The sequence below is a fragment of the Felis catus genome, chromosome X, assembly GCF_018350175.1.
Source record: "Felis catus isolate Fca126 chromosome X, F.catus_Fca126_mat1.0, whole genome shotgun sequence".
In the NCBI taxonomy this organism is placed as follows: domain Eukaryota; kingdom Metazoa; phylum Chordata; class Mammalia; order Carnivora; family Felidae; genus Felis; species Felis catus.
This window is the reverse complement of record NC_058386.1, coordinates 26,425,629-26,437,730: the sequence shown is the minus strand read 5'-3', so window position 1 is coordinate 26,437,730 and position 12,102 is coordinate 26,425,629. Positions and strand designations below refer to the sequence as shown.

The following is a 12,102-nucleotide window of genomic DNA, read 5'->3' as shown; positions in this document are numbered from 1 at the left end:
TCAGGTTATGATCTCACAGTTTGTGGGTTCGGGCCCCGCATCGTGCTGTCTCCTGACAGCTCAGAGCCTGGAGCCTGCTTCGGATTCCGTGTCTCCCTCTCTCTCTGCTGCTTACCCGCTCTCTCTCTCACTCGCTCTCTCTCTCTCTCTCTCTGAAAAGTAAATAAACATTAAAAGAAATTTGTTTTAAATACAGTACGGTGCTGTAAATGTATTTTTTCTTCCTTGTGATTTTCTTTTAAAAAAATTTTTTTTAATGATTATTTATTTTTGAGACAGAGACAGAGCATGAATGGGGGAGGGTCAGAGAGAGAGGGAGACACAGAATCCGAAACAGGCTCCAGGCTCTGAGCTGTCAGCACAGAGCGCGACGCGGGGCCTGAACTCACTGACCGTGAGATCATGACCTGAGCCGAAGTCAGCCGCTTAACCGACTGAGCCACCCAGGTGCCCCAGTTCCTTGTGATTTTCTTAACATTTTTTTCTTGAATTTACTTTTGTAAGAATACCGTATATAATACATCATTTAATATGCAAAATATGTGTTAATCAACTGTGTACATTATCAGTAAGGTCAGTAGTAGGCTATTAGTAGTTAAGTTATTGGCGAGTCAAAAGTTATATGTGGATTTTCGACTACACGGGTTGGTGCCCCTGATCCCCCTGTCACTCAAAGGTCAGCTGTATTAAAAAGTGTACTGGCTTATTGATCCTTGACCGTGCCAGTTAATTTATGATTTCATTATTATTTCACTCCTTGCCTTGTTTATATGAGTGCTTAATTTGAGTAGTGCCAGTGAGATTAGATGTTAATTTTCTACACTCAAATTGTAATCTCAAATCCTTCCATTTTAGCCTTTCTGCTGGTGGCATCAGAAGTAGGTGAAAGCCTACCTAGTTAGGTCTGGCTCATGCTGGGCCACTAGCATCATCTTTAAAAACAAAGGAGTCTACATTTTCATTTTTGTTTGCTAAGTTACTTCCTTTAGACATTGGGTTTCCTTTACTCACACTTGAAATTCAAACCTTTTGGCCTCAAAATACAAGCAGAATGTAAGGCAGACAGGACAAGTAAGCTTTGTGGTGTTATCAAGTCCTTGTTTTCAGACATTTGAAATGATTACTCTGCTTTAGAGGAGTGATGTAATAGCCCTTGGTAAAACATAAGTGATTATATTGAAGTAGCATTTCTCAAGGCTAGAAAAACTTGGTTGCCAACTAATAATCTGTAGTTTAAACTAGCTGCTGCAGTTTTTTTTTTTTTTAAGCATTAAAATGAAACTGAAGTTTGGGGATGCAGTTTGGCTTTTTTTGTTTCGAAACCGGTGATTGGCTATATTACATCAGAAAAGTCTGGCTGAGTTGAACTCAATTTTATAACTTTGGAATCAAATGTGCTCATGTTGGGTCTTTCCATTTTAACATATTGGTCATTTCTTTTTGATTAAAGTGAAATATGTACTTAAATGCAACCATAGTTTCATTTCTTTTACCTTTTTATCGAAGTATTGTTGACACACAATGTTACATGAGTTTTAGGTGTATAGCACAGTGATTAACTTTGATTTCTTTCAATAGAAAATGACTGCGGTGTTGGAAGATCATTACTATTGGAAGGCCGGTTAGCATCAATTTCCTAACAGATACTTGACCACCATTTGTCCTGGCATGGCGCAAGGCAGTCCACAGCTTGATATGCAGGTTCTCCATGACCTCCGACAACGTTTCCCGGAGATTCCAGAGGGCGTTGTGTCTCAATGCATGTTACAGGTAGATTACCCAGCAACGATAGTGATGTTAAGCTACGTTTCTCCTTATTAGGGCTGGCTTTGTGTTGTAGTGACTAGAAGTCAGTTCACCTTTCTTGTGTGTGTGGAGGAGGGCAGTGGGAAGCATTCAGAGCAGGATTTCTCAACCTTGGTGCTATCGACATTTTGGGTGGGTAGTCTTTGTTGTGGGGCCCTGCCTGGTACTTCGTAGGCCATTGAGCAGCATTCTTGGTCTCTACCACTAGATGATGATAGTATTCCTGCAGTTGTGACAACTCAAAATGTCTCCACACATTGATAAAGGCCTCATAGGAGGCAAAACCTACCCCATTAAGAACCCGTTAAGAAAAGAGTAAAGGCATGTAGCAAAAGGAAAAATGATTCGGTTCACAATTTGCCTTCTTACATATTGGAGTTTGTTTTATCAGTCCCCAAATTCTTATATTTGAATTTTGAATCTCAGAGTTATCATTTTAACTTTGAGCCAATGTTTAAAGGTCTATGGAGAGTCCTGTCCCTTTCTTAGTGTTTTTCTCGTTAATAAATGCTTACTAAGATGCAGTTTTAAGTATAAGGCCACTTTCTCTAGTTTAACCATAGTCCTTTGGTTTTGTTGTCTTATATTAAAATAAATCTTTCATATTGGATAAACTATGTTTTCCCATTCAAGGGACAACAGAGAAACAGGCCTGATACTCTCGCCCTGTTGAATTTTGCATCATCCTCCACAGGATCTTGGTGTGTTTTGGGTTATAGAATTTCCCTTTTTGGTTTACGTTTGGGTCTACACTACTATCCTGTTGCCCACTGGTCTTTGTCACACGCAGTCAGTTCAAATCGTACCTTACTGCGTAATATGCCAACACTACCTAATTGCAGTGTGAATGGCTCAGGATATCACCTAAGCCTATATACAGTTGAGGTTAATTGCCAGTAGGGACTCACAGAATCATTGTGGCAAAAGTGGTGCTTCATGGCCCTTTTACTGGGTCTAGACCTTTGTGTTGTGATTTTTGTATTATAGCTTGCCTTTGTTTTTTCTAGCACACATTCCCAGTCTGTCTTTCTGTTGTCTATTTTAGCCCCATTTTGGTCTCTGGTAGAGTAAAGGTGCTTCCCACTGGAATGAAATCAAGCAAGAGTGAGGCTTCTAGTTAAAACCGTTTCCAAGCAATCACCTTCCTTACCTGTCCTAACCAGCTCCCCCCAGCTCTGACTTTGTTTTTTCAAATTTAATTTTTCCCATTATCACCTGTATTTTTTCATGGCTTAGTGTCTTTATCACGCTTTCTAAACTGAAGGAATGGACTTTAAATTCAAGTTAATGATCATTTGTTATTACTTTACATTGACCCAAGTCTTTCTCTTCTTTGTTCCTTTGGGATTAATATAGTTTATTGGTAGAGAGACTTACCAGTTACTGGCTCTGGAAAGTTTTTCTGTTTACATTTAAAGACTCAGTAGTTTACATTTAATATACAAGTCTTAAAGTCTCTCTGAGCTGTCCTCTCAATTTACAATCACTTTAGGAATATGCTTTTTTGCCTCAGTCTTTTCAAAACCTTTTATGTGTTTTCTTAATTATTTTTATGTCTTTATCCAACTAAATACTTTTGATTTATTCTTCATATTGACTGGTATATTTTATATCCATGTTTTTCTTTGAAGGTAGTCAGCAGGTTAAATATGACATTTCATTCTGGTGGTTTTATTTTAAAAATGCTTTCATAAAAATAATACTTAAATATCTGTATTTTTGGTTTACATTTTTTCTTGATAAGAAAATTGACTTACCTTGTCACTGTAGACACGCATTTGAACAGGCTAGCAAGTCAGCCTTGTATCATTTTGAATTTGGGTCCTCTTGTGAGGATACTATTTTACTTAGGCTGCCTAATTCACTGTAGAAAACACGAAATTTCAACAGTATTGAGACAAATGTCAAATAGTGAAGTACCCACGACTGCTTTAGGTTTCATATAAAACTGTCTAGTTTTTGTTCTCCTTTTAATCCAATTGCAGAGATACTTTATTTTCACTTTTCATATTCTTTTCTCTCAGATATCGGTCAGTAACATTTTCTAGTTGGCAATCGATTTGAATCCTTTGGATCCAAATTTGCTAAATATCTAGCTTTTCTTCCTTGATCGTATCAGAGTGATTTTCAAGCAGGATAAGAAAAAGGCCAGACTGTGAGTTTTAATAATTTTCTTCTTAAATTTCAACAATTACTTTTTTCTCTGGCTCAGAATTTTAGTATCAGAAGCTTTATGTAAGGAAAAAGATACCAGTTGTGTATGGAGTTTTGATAAACCCAATTCTTTACATTTCTGAGAATTCATTTTATGAAGGTTTGCTTAACTGAATCTGCGTTTACTTCCCCTGAAGCCTTAGAACAATTTGCTTTTGGCCCAACATCCTCCCCCTTGAAATGACTGTGTTACAGTGGAAGCAGCCGTGGGAGGCAAGAAACCAAGAATCTCAAACTGGCTCCCCGTGAATTAGTCGAGTGCTTGTTGTCAAGCCGTGTAACTCCGCGGGCATTTCTTTCCTCATGTGGCAATGAGTTGAAATAGATGAACCCAGAAGTTATTCCAGTGGCAAAATTATAGCACTCAATGTTCTGTTTTGGGTTTAACCTTATGTGCTTCTTAGCAGAAGTAAAAGTGTTTCCTTTCATTTTTCTATAAAATGTGCTTTTTCCTAAAATAGGTAGTAGTACACACATATGTATGTGCATATCTGTGTGTATATTTCTGAACTACAAAGTCCCAGTAATTGACACACTTTATTATTGTGAAGGCAATAAATAACACGGTGCTTGAGGCTAATAAAATAGTTGAGATTTTTGTATTTTAACGGAAAACTACCTTACAGTATTTTAAATCAAAAAAGGAATCCTTCATTAGAATGATTATTGTTGAGTGGAGTGTCTAAAATGTCACTTTGCTATTATCATCTGTGAGTATGTGCCTAACTCAAAAAATTGAAACCCTCCACAGATGTTGAAGGTTTACCAAGCAACCAACCTTTCAGTGGGTAAAAAATTTTGAGACTCTGGGAGTGTGAGTCAATTTCATTAAGGCAGTTGAGACCTGGTTTCCTGTTAAAATTTACCCTAACTTTGGCAAAGTCGTGGAACCATAGTTCAAAAAGTGTATTTGTTTTTTACTGATTTGTTTAGCTTACTCTTTCATAATGATAACTGAAGTGATGTAGGGATAAATTTGGTTAAAAAAGACTGCTTTAGAGTTTCATTGTTTTGACTCCAGGAATTTATTATAATTTTTCTCCTTCTGTAGTTTCAGTGCTTTTTGAAAACTAAAGCATGGTTGTTTTCATGTTTTTCAGTTTAAATATTAATGACGAGTATTACTTTAACTTGTATTTCAGAGCGGTTGTGGTGAGTCCAAGATTAGCCCAACATTTTAGTTTGTTGAGATGCAACAAACATAAAATGAGCCCTGGACTTGGAGTCAGCAACCTGGGAGTTGAGTCACAAAGTTCATTGGCGGGTTCCTGACATTTCTGTAGCAGTCGTGGTAGTAATAGTCCTGTGAGCTTCCGGTCTGTGGAACCAGATGAATTGTTTGGGATCTCCTGGTCAGAAAAGATGACCGCGAAGCTTTGTCTGCTGAAAGTACCATTCTCTAGGACAGTTGTATTTGCGTAACCGGCAAAGTTTCACTTCCGCTATTAAGATTTGTTAATTTTGCCAATGTTACTGTCTTTTTCCCCTAGAACAACAACAATCTTGAAGCCTGTTGCCGAGCCCTTTCCCAGGAGAGTAGCAAATACTTATATATGGAATACCATAGTCCAGAGGACAACAGGATGAATCGAAATCGCCTTTTGCATATTAATCTGGGTATCCATTCTCCTAGTAGCTACCACCCAGCAGATGGAGCCCAACTTAACGGTGGTCGAACACTGGTACACAGCTCAAGCGATGGACATATTGACCCACAGCATGCGGCGAGTAAACAGCTGATCTGCTTAGTTCAGGAACCACACTCGGCTCCAGCTGTTGTGGCTGCTGCTCCGAACTACAATCCCTTTTTCATGAATGAACAGAACAGAAGTGCAGCTACTCCTCCTTCACAGCCACCTCAACAGCCATCTTCCATGCAAACAGGAATGAATCCATCTGCTATGCAAGGGCCTTCACCACCACCCCCTCCTCCTCCTTCGTACATGCACATACCTCGGTATAGTACCAATCCCATTACTGTTACGGTATCCCAGAACCTCCCTTCCGGACAGACTGTACCAAGAGCTTTACAAATCCTGCCACAGATTCCAAGCAATCTCTATGGGCCTCCTGGTTCTATTTATATTAGACAGACATCTCAGAGTTCATCAGGGAGACAAACTCCTCAGAGTACGCCGTGGCAGTCCTCCCCCCAGGGCCCGGTGCCTCATTACAGCCAGCGTCCTTTACCCGTTTATCCCCATCAACAGAACTATCAGCCTTCTCAGTATTCTCCCAAACAGCAGCAGATTCCTCAACCTGCTTACCATTCACCGCCTCCTTCTCAGTGTCCTTCACCCTTCAGCTCTCCGCAACATCAAGTGCAGCCTTCCCAGTTGGGCCATCCAGGTTCCCATGTCTTTATGCCACCTAGTCCTTCCACCACTCCACCCCATCCGTATCAACAAGGACCTCCTAGCTATCAGAAACAGGGGAGCCATTCGGTCGCCTATCTCCCATACACACCGTCCAGCTTACCCAAAGGATCCATGAAGAAGATAGAAATCACAGTTGAACCCTCTCAGAGACCTGGGACAGCCATGAACAGGAGTCCTTCACCTATCAGTAATCAGCCGTCTCCACGTAATCAGCACTCACTGTACACAGCCACCACGCCACCTTCAAGTTCCCCTTCAAGAGGCATATCCGGGCAGCCAAAACCTCCATTTAGTGTTAATCCTGTGTATATTACGTATACACAGCCAACTGGACCTTCATGTGTTCCATCACCATCTCCTCGAATGATACCAAACCCAACTACAGTTTTTAAAATTACCGTAGGTCGAGCAACGACTGAAAATCTTTTAAATTTAGTGGACCAAGAAGAACGTTCTGCAGCCCCAGAACCGATTCAGCCCATTTCAGTGATACCTGGTTCTGGGGGAGAAAAGGGAAGCCATAAATACCAGAGGAGTTCTAGTTCTGGATCAGATGACTATGCCTATACACAAGGTAATTTCATTTAGCCCTACTATGAAATTTCATCTTTGTGGTGAGGTGGCAGTCTCCTGTTGAAAAAAAAAAAAAAAAAAAAAAAACATTTCTTGGCTGTTTAATGTTTTTAATGTTTTCATTTATTTTTTGAGAGAGAAAGAGCACCAGTGGGGGAGGGGCAGAGAGAGGGGGAGACCCAGAATCCAAAGCAGGCTCCAGGCTCCCAGCTGTCAGCACAGAGCCCGATGCGGGGCTTGACCTCATGAACCTCACAAACTGCGAGATCATGACCTGAGCTGAAGTCGGATGCTGAACCGACTGATCCACCCAGGCGCCCCCGTATTAGCTGTTTAGTTTTATTTAAATGTTTAGTGTTGATTAAATATTGGGCAGTAGCATAGCTGTCAAGAATAGGGTTATTGCTTTCAGAGTTCTCTGTTTTAAAATATGAACACGTAGGCATGATAATGGTGACCTTATAAGGCTGTTTTTTAGGAAGAACGTGCATTGGGACAAAAATACAGACAAGCGAAATCGATATTGTCAGAAAACAAACTACAGAGTAGGAAAAAGAGGGTGGGCTGTAGTTGATCAAAGTCAAAGAATTTGTGTCTGTTTTAGAGAATGGCCTGGAGCGTGTAATATTTATAAGCACTGTCTACTTACAAGTGGGACTGGTGATGAAGAACGTTGTTGGATTAGTTAATAGCCTAACTAAAGAAAAAGACGACAGGATTTTTTAAGTCTATTCAGATTTCAAGCTAGCTGAGAATTTATTCTTTCAGTATGTGAGGCGGATAGTAATTACAATTGTAATTAAATATGCCTGGTAGTGAACCTGTTTCAAACCCACGCAGGCATAGTTAAAAACACAGTCTTAGGGACACGAAGGACAGCAGAGCCAGCGGGACCTACAGCGGGTGTCATTTTGGTACGAGAGCCAAATTCAGGCAGATCTGGGAAAGGTAAGACAGCATTAGCAAGACACAAGAGTAAATGCCCGCTCAGGTTGAGGACAGGGTTCCTTTGGAGTATTTTACGCGTCGGCAGTGCATGGAGAACTTTCCCAGTCACTGGTTCACTGTTCCTCTCTGCGATGACTCTGTCTGTAACACTGTAGCCTTGCTGTTACATCAGCGAGCAAGGATGGAGAGGTTAGCAAAGCAGTTGAAACTCGAGAAAGAGGAGCTCGAGCGCTTGAAGGCCGAAGTTAACGGTATGGAGCATGACCTGATGCAGAGACGGCTCCGAAGGGTCAGCTGTACCACGGCGATTCCCACGGTAAGTCCTCGGTGGCCGTGTGTGGATGGGAAGGTGGGGATGGTGGCTGTCCAGGTCACTCGTTTCTCTTGCAGGTTCCCTTCCCTGCAGGGGCTTTGTGCTTTTTAAACGATGGGCAAGGGACTGTGGCCTTCAGTAGCTCTCATCAAACTAATGCGATGCTTGTATTTTTTTTCACCTGTATGAGTTCCATAGATTCATCCGTATTTTCAAATAACTGACATTTCTAATCAAGGTATGGCATCTCATTAACCGTAAGTTTTTGTCAAAGTAGGAAAGTGCACCCTACTAAGTATTTTGTCATTTGTTCTCATGTGTCCATTTTTTCTTTGAAGCATGTATTATACATATAAATTGCAAAGGTTTAGAAGTTACTTATTTAAGCACATTGATTCAAATGACTTAGAACGCTCTCGATATGAATCTGGGAAAGTGTTGACTATAGAGTATTTCCAGGCAGAGAAGTGTTGTTAAGTGTAAATAACCGTAGCAACTAAGATAGCAGTATTGACCGCAGTCCTAACAGTCACTGCTCTCACGCAAAGAGGTAGACGGTATGTTTTTAACATGTTTAGCACTGCTGATGAGTTCTAAAAAACGTTAAGCAACCTGGAAAGTCTTGAAACCAGCCTCCTAAAATCTTGTGACAACACAAGCTTGCTGTGATCCGATCTGTCACTTCACCTCTGAACGTTCATCTGTGCAGCAGGCCGTTTTTAGTTGATGAGTGCGGTCCTGTGCTGGGTGCTTAGCGCATACCCGCCAGCGAGACGAGTAGATCTGTCAACAGATAATTCTAACCCAGTGGGGTCAGTGCTGGTTACACTCGCGGGTGATGAGACAACTCCCCCGGCCCCTCGTCTGTGTGTGTGCTCTGTGCACTTCTGCCTTCCCGTATCCTCTTCTGGAGCTCTAAACGGGTAAGTCCTGCGTCTTCTTCAGGGCTTCACCTTAAACTTGGCTTCTTTCCATAGGACCGTTCCTTCTTTTCCCCACGTGTCAAAACTGAGGGAGGTTTCTGAGCATTTCCAAGTTTAGAGAAGTAGCCGGCATGTTGGGCCTCTTGCAGACAGTATGCGGCTCTGCCTCTGTAGACAAGTTTTTAATGGAGAATTGTGGCTTCTCAGGAAATCTGGGAACTCCGGAAATTATATGCAGTTTCATAACGTGTTTTTATATGGAAGCAGGTCCCTGGTTTCCATCTGATTTTCCTACGGTGAATAGAGGGAAGGGGAAAAGGCCAAAGACCTACTCCTCAGGGAGGGCATTTGCTAAGGGAAGAGACCACTGAGCTAACAAAGGGGTGAAGTTATGACACGCAGACTTTCAGGAGGTAGCACATACAGGTCTCACTCGTAAGGTGAGGTTTCTGGAGTGTTAACAGGTTAATGTGCATCCGTCTGGTGGGGCATAGATGTTGAGGCTGAGGTGTTTGAAGATTATTCTGCTGGTCCTGGGGAAACCGGTGGAATTTGCCAGAAAGAAATTATTGATAAACAGGTATATTTAGTACTTGAAAGGAATTTAGTCAGTATTAGAATTTCAAAGAATAGTGTTATAAGTAAGAAGGGAGGATTTTACTTCAAATGCTTAGAAAATTATAAAGCTGTCTTTAAATAAAAGGTGATAAATTCTTCATTTTTTTCCTCCACTCAAAATCTTCATTGAATTCTGTGACTAGGGAGGTATTGAAGAATATAACCCAAATGAGAATCTACCCTGGTGGTTGGGCACTTTGCAGTCTTTTAGGTACTTATGGAGCATAAACAGATTTTCTTAGCATAAAAGGCATTTTCCCTCACCTAACCGTGGGCCCTGTGTTTACTGACCTATGGCTGTTGGATAATTCCTGCTAAGTAATTGAGAGTATTTGAGAGACGAGAAATTTAAGCGTGTGATCCCCTTCCGTGTGTGCTGCCAGCCCTAGAATAAAAGGAGGGACTATTAACAATGCATGGGCGAGGGACAGTTCTAGCTGGATGTTCAGACAGTGGCTCTTTCTTCACTGTGAACTTTCTTATCTGTGATACCTGTGAATACCTATCTCTTGGGATTTTTGTTAGGATTAAATAATACATAGTAATGAATTTATGTAGTGCCCAGCAAATAGTGAATAGTCTTATAAGTGTTAGTTGGACAACACTGGAAAAACACACAGATCAGAACCATTTTGCAAAACTGTAGCTTTAGGAACATGTTTAACATACGGGTATGTTACAGAGGAAATGAATCCAGAAATAAAGCATTTAGTCAGAATTCCCTGTTGTTGATGGAGGCTCACTTGAGGCACCAGGACATAGTTCACAGAGTGTGCACGTAGGCTCTGGAGGCAGAATAGTTTTGGCAATCACTGGCTCTTCTGTGCATTTGATTTTCCCTATCTGTAAAAGGGAATTACATTTTAATATTGTCAAGACAAAGACAATATATGTAAAAGTGTTTGGCATGGAGTGAAGTGCTCAGTAAATGGCTGTCCTTGTCCCACTCACATGTGGGATTACAGAAAAGAGAATCGTTTTGCGGGGTTTTTGTGTGTGCTCCTAAGCTCCTATCTCTACCTTCAAGTTTGCAAATCAACTTCTTAACAAGCAGTGCATTAAAAAAGAAACGTGTGTACCTCGGGAGCCTGAAACGCACATTGGTTACCAGCTACAGGTTGCAGTTGTAGAATTTAGAGAAAGAGTGAAATGATCTAAGGAGGGCACAAGTGCAAGATGGCCTCAATCTGTTCTTTGCAAAGCATTGTGTTTTTGTGTGAGAGAAAAGAGAATCGGAAGGGTCGGCCAGCTAAATGGTAGGGATATTAAGTACTTTGAGAGTTTTGCGATAGAAATGTTAGCTTTTTGCTGTTAGGGTTTAAAGATGAGACAGTTTCATGGTGGAGGGGAAAATGCAAGTTAAACCTTGAAGGATAAATAAGGTTTCATTAAGCAGAGAGCTGCCAGTTCTCCCTCACCCAAGTGTTTCCTCTCCTTCATCTTGTTCTAAGCGGGTTTTTGGACTAACTGACATTTTACAGCCCCAGGTGCATAATGAGGGCCAAGCCACCAAACAACAGTGGTCGTCAGCCTTGCTCTCTGTGATAACAACTTCTTCAAGCGCTCAGTTGACTTAAGGTATTTCTGCCACCTTCTGAAAAAACGCTTAGAATTTTTGACTTTGTCAGATCTTTTACAAGAACTCTAAATTACACACAGCCAATCTTGAAAGTCCTCCTCGAAAATACAGTGCACTTGTTTACAAATGGTACTGACTTTTCAGAAATAGCTCCCCCACCCCTTGGTTTCATCAGAAGCTATGAAAAAGGACCTAAGAATCTTACAGGGAAGTTATTTCTTTAGGGAATTCTGGTGGTTCTCCTGTCTTTGGAAATGATCCTGTTGACTAGAGCTGCTGGTATTCTTACAAGGAAATGTGCTCGTAGCCTCTGGACTATCAAGTGTATTCTAGTATTTCCATACTTACTTATGTAGCTTCACCATTTAGGACCATTGTGTCTGAAACACCCCCCTTCCTCCTGCACCTTCATAGGAAGATTCAACTTGTTTCGGTACTTGACTTTCCGGGTAAGATTCTACAAAGAATGAGTTTTTTTTTTACATACTCCGAGCACTGATCCAAGGGCTTTATCTTCAGTGAAAATGCCCACGTATATTTTAAACTCTTGATATTGCCTCGTAGACAAGGTATAAGCATTTTATGTGGTAATGTCCCATGTTTTGCAGATAGGAAAGAGGCAGTCGTTAATAAATATTTCTGAATGACTTTCGTGTTCCCATAGCAGTGTAAGGAATTGTAGCTCTTATTATATTGTGTTCTATCCCTTATTTTAAAGGTTTCATACTCGTGAATTTAAGGGGCAGTCCC

The 12,102-nt window shown here is 40.9% G+C and overlaps 1 protein-coding gene across 8 annotated transcripts in view; it reads left to right on the top strand.

Annotated features, from left to right (window-relative positions):
- TAB3 (TGF-beta activated kinase 1 (MAP3K7) binding protein 3) overlaps positions 1 to 12,102 on the top strand; it is an 89,560-nt gene that overhangs the window by 57,649 nt on the left and 19,809 nt on the right. For all 8 annotated transcript variants that reach the window (XM_023249431.2, XM_023249433.2, XM_023249432.2 and 5 more), the window contains 3 exons: positions 1,579 to 1,770; positions 5,511 to 6,972; positions 8,075 to 8,235. In XM_023249431.2, coding sequence (XP_023105199.1) covers positions 1,669 to 1,770; positions 5,511 to 6,972; positions 8,075 to 8,235 — 1,725 coding nt within the window. In that variant the 5' untranslated portion in view covers positions 1,579 to 1,668. The remainder of the gene's footprint in view (positions 1 to 1,578; positions 1,771 to 5,510; positions 6,973 to 8,074; positions 8,236 to 12,102) is intronic.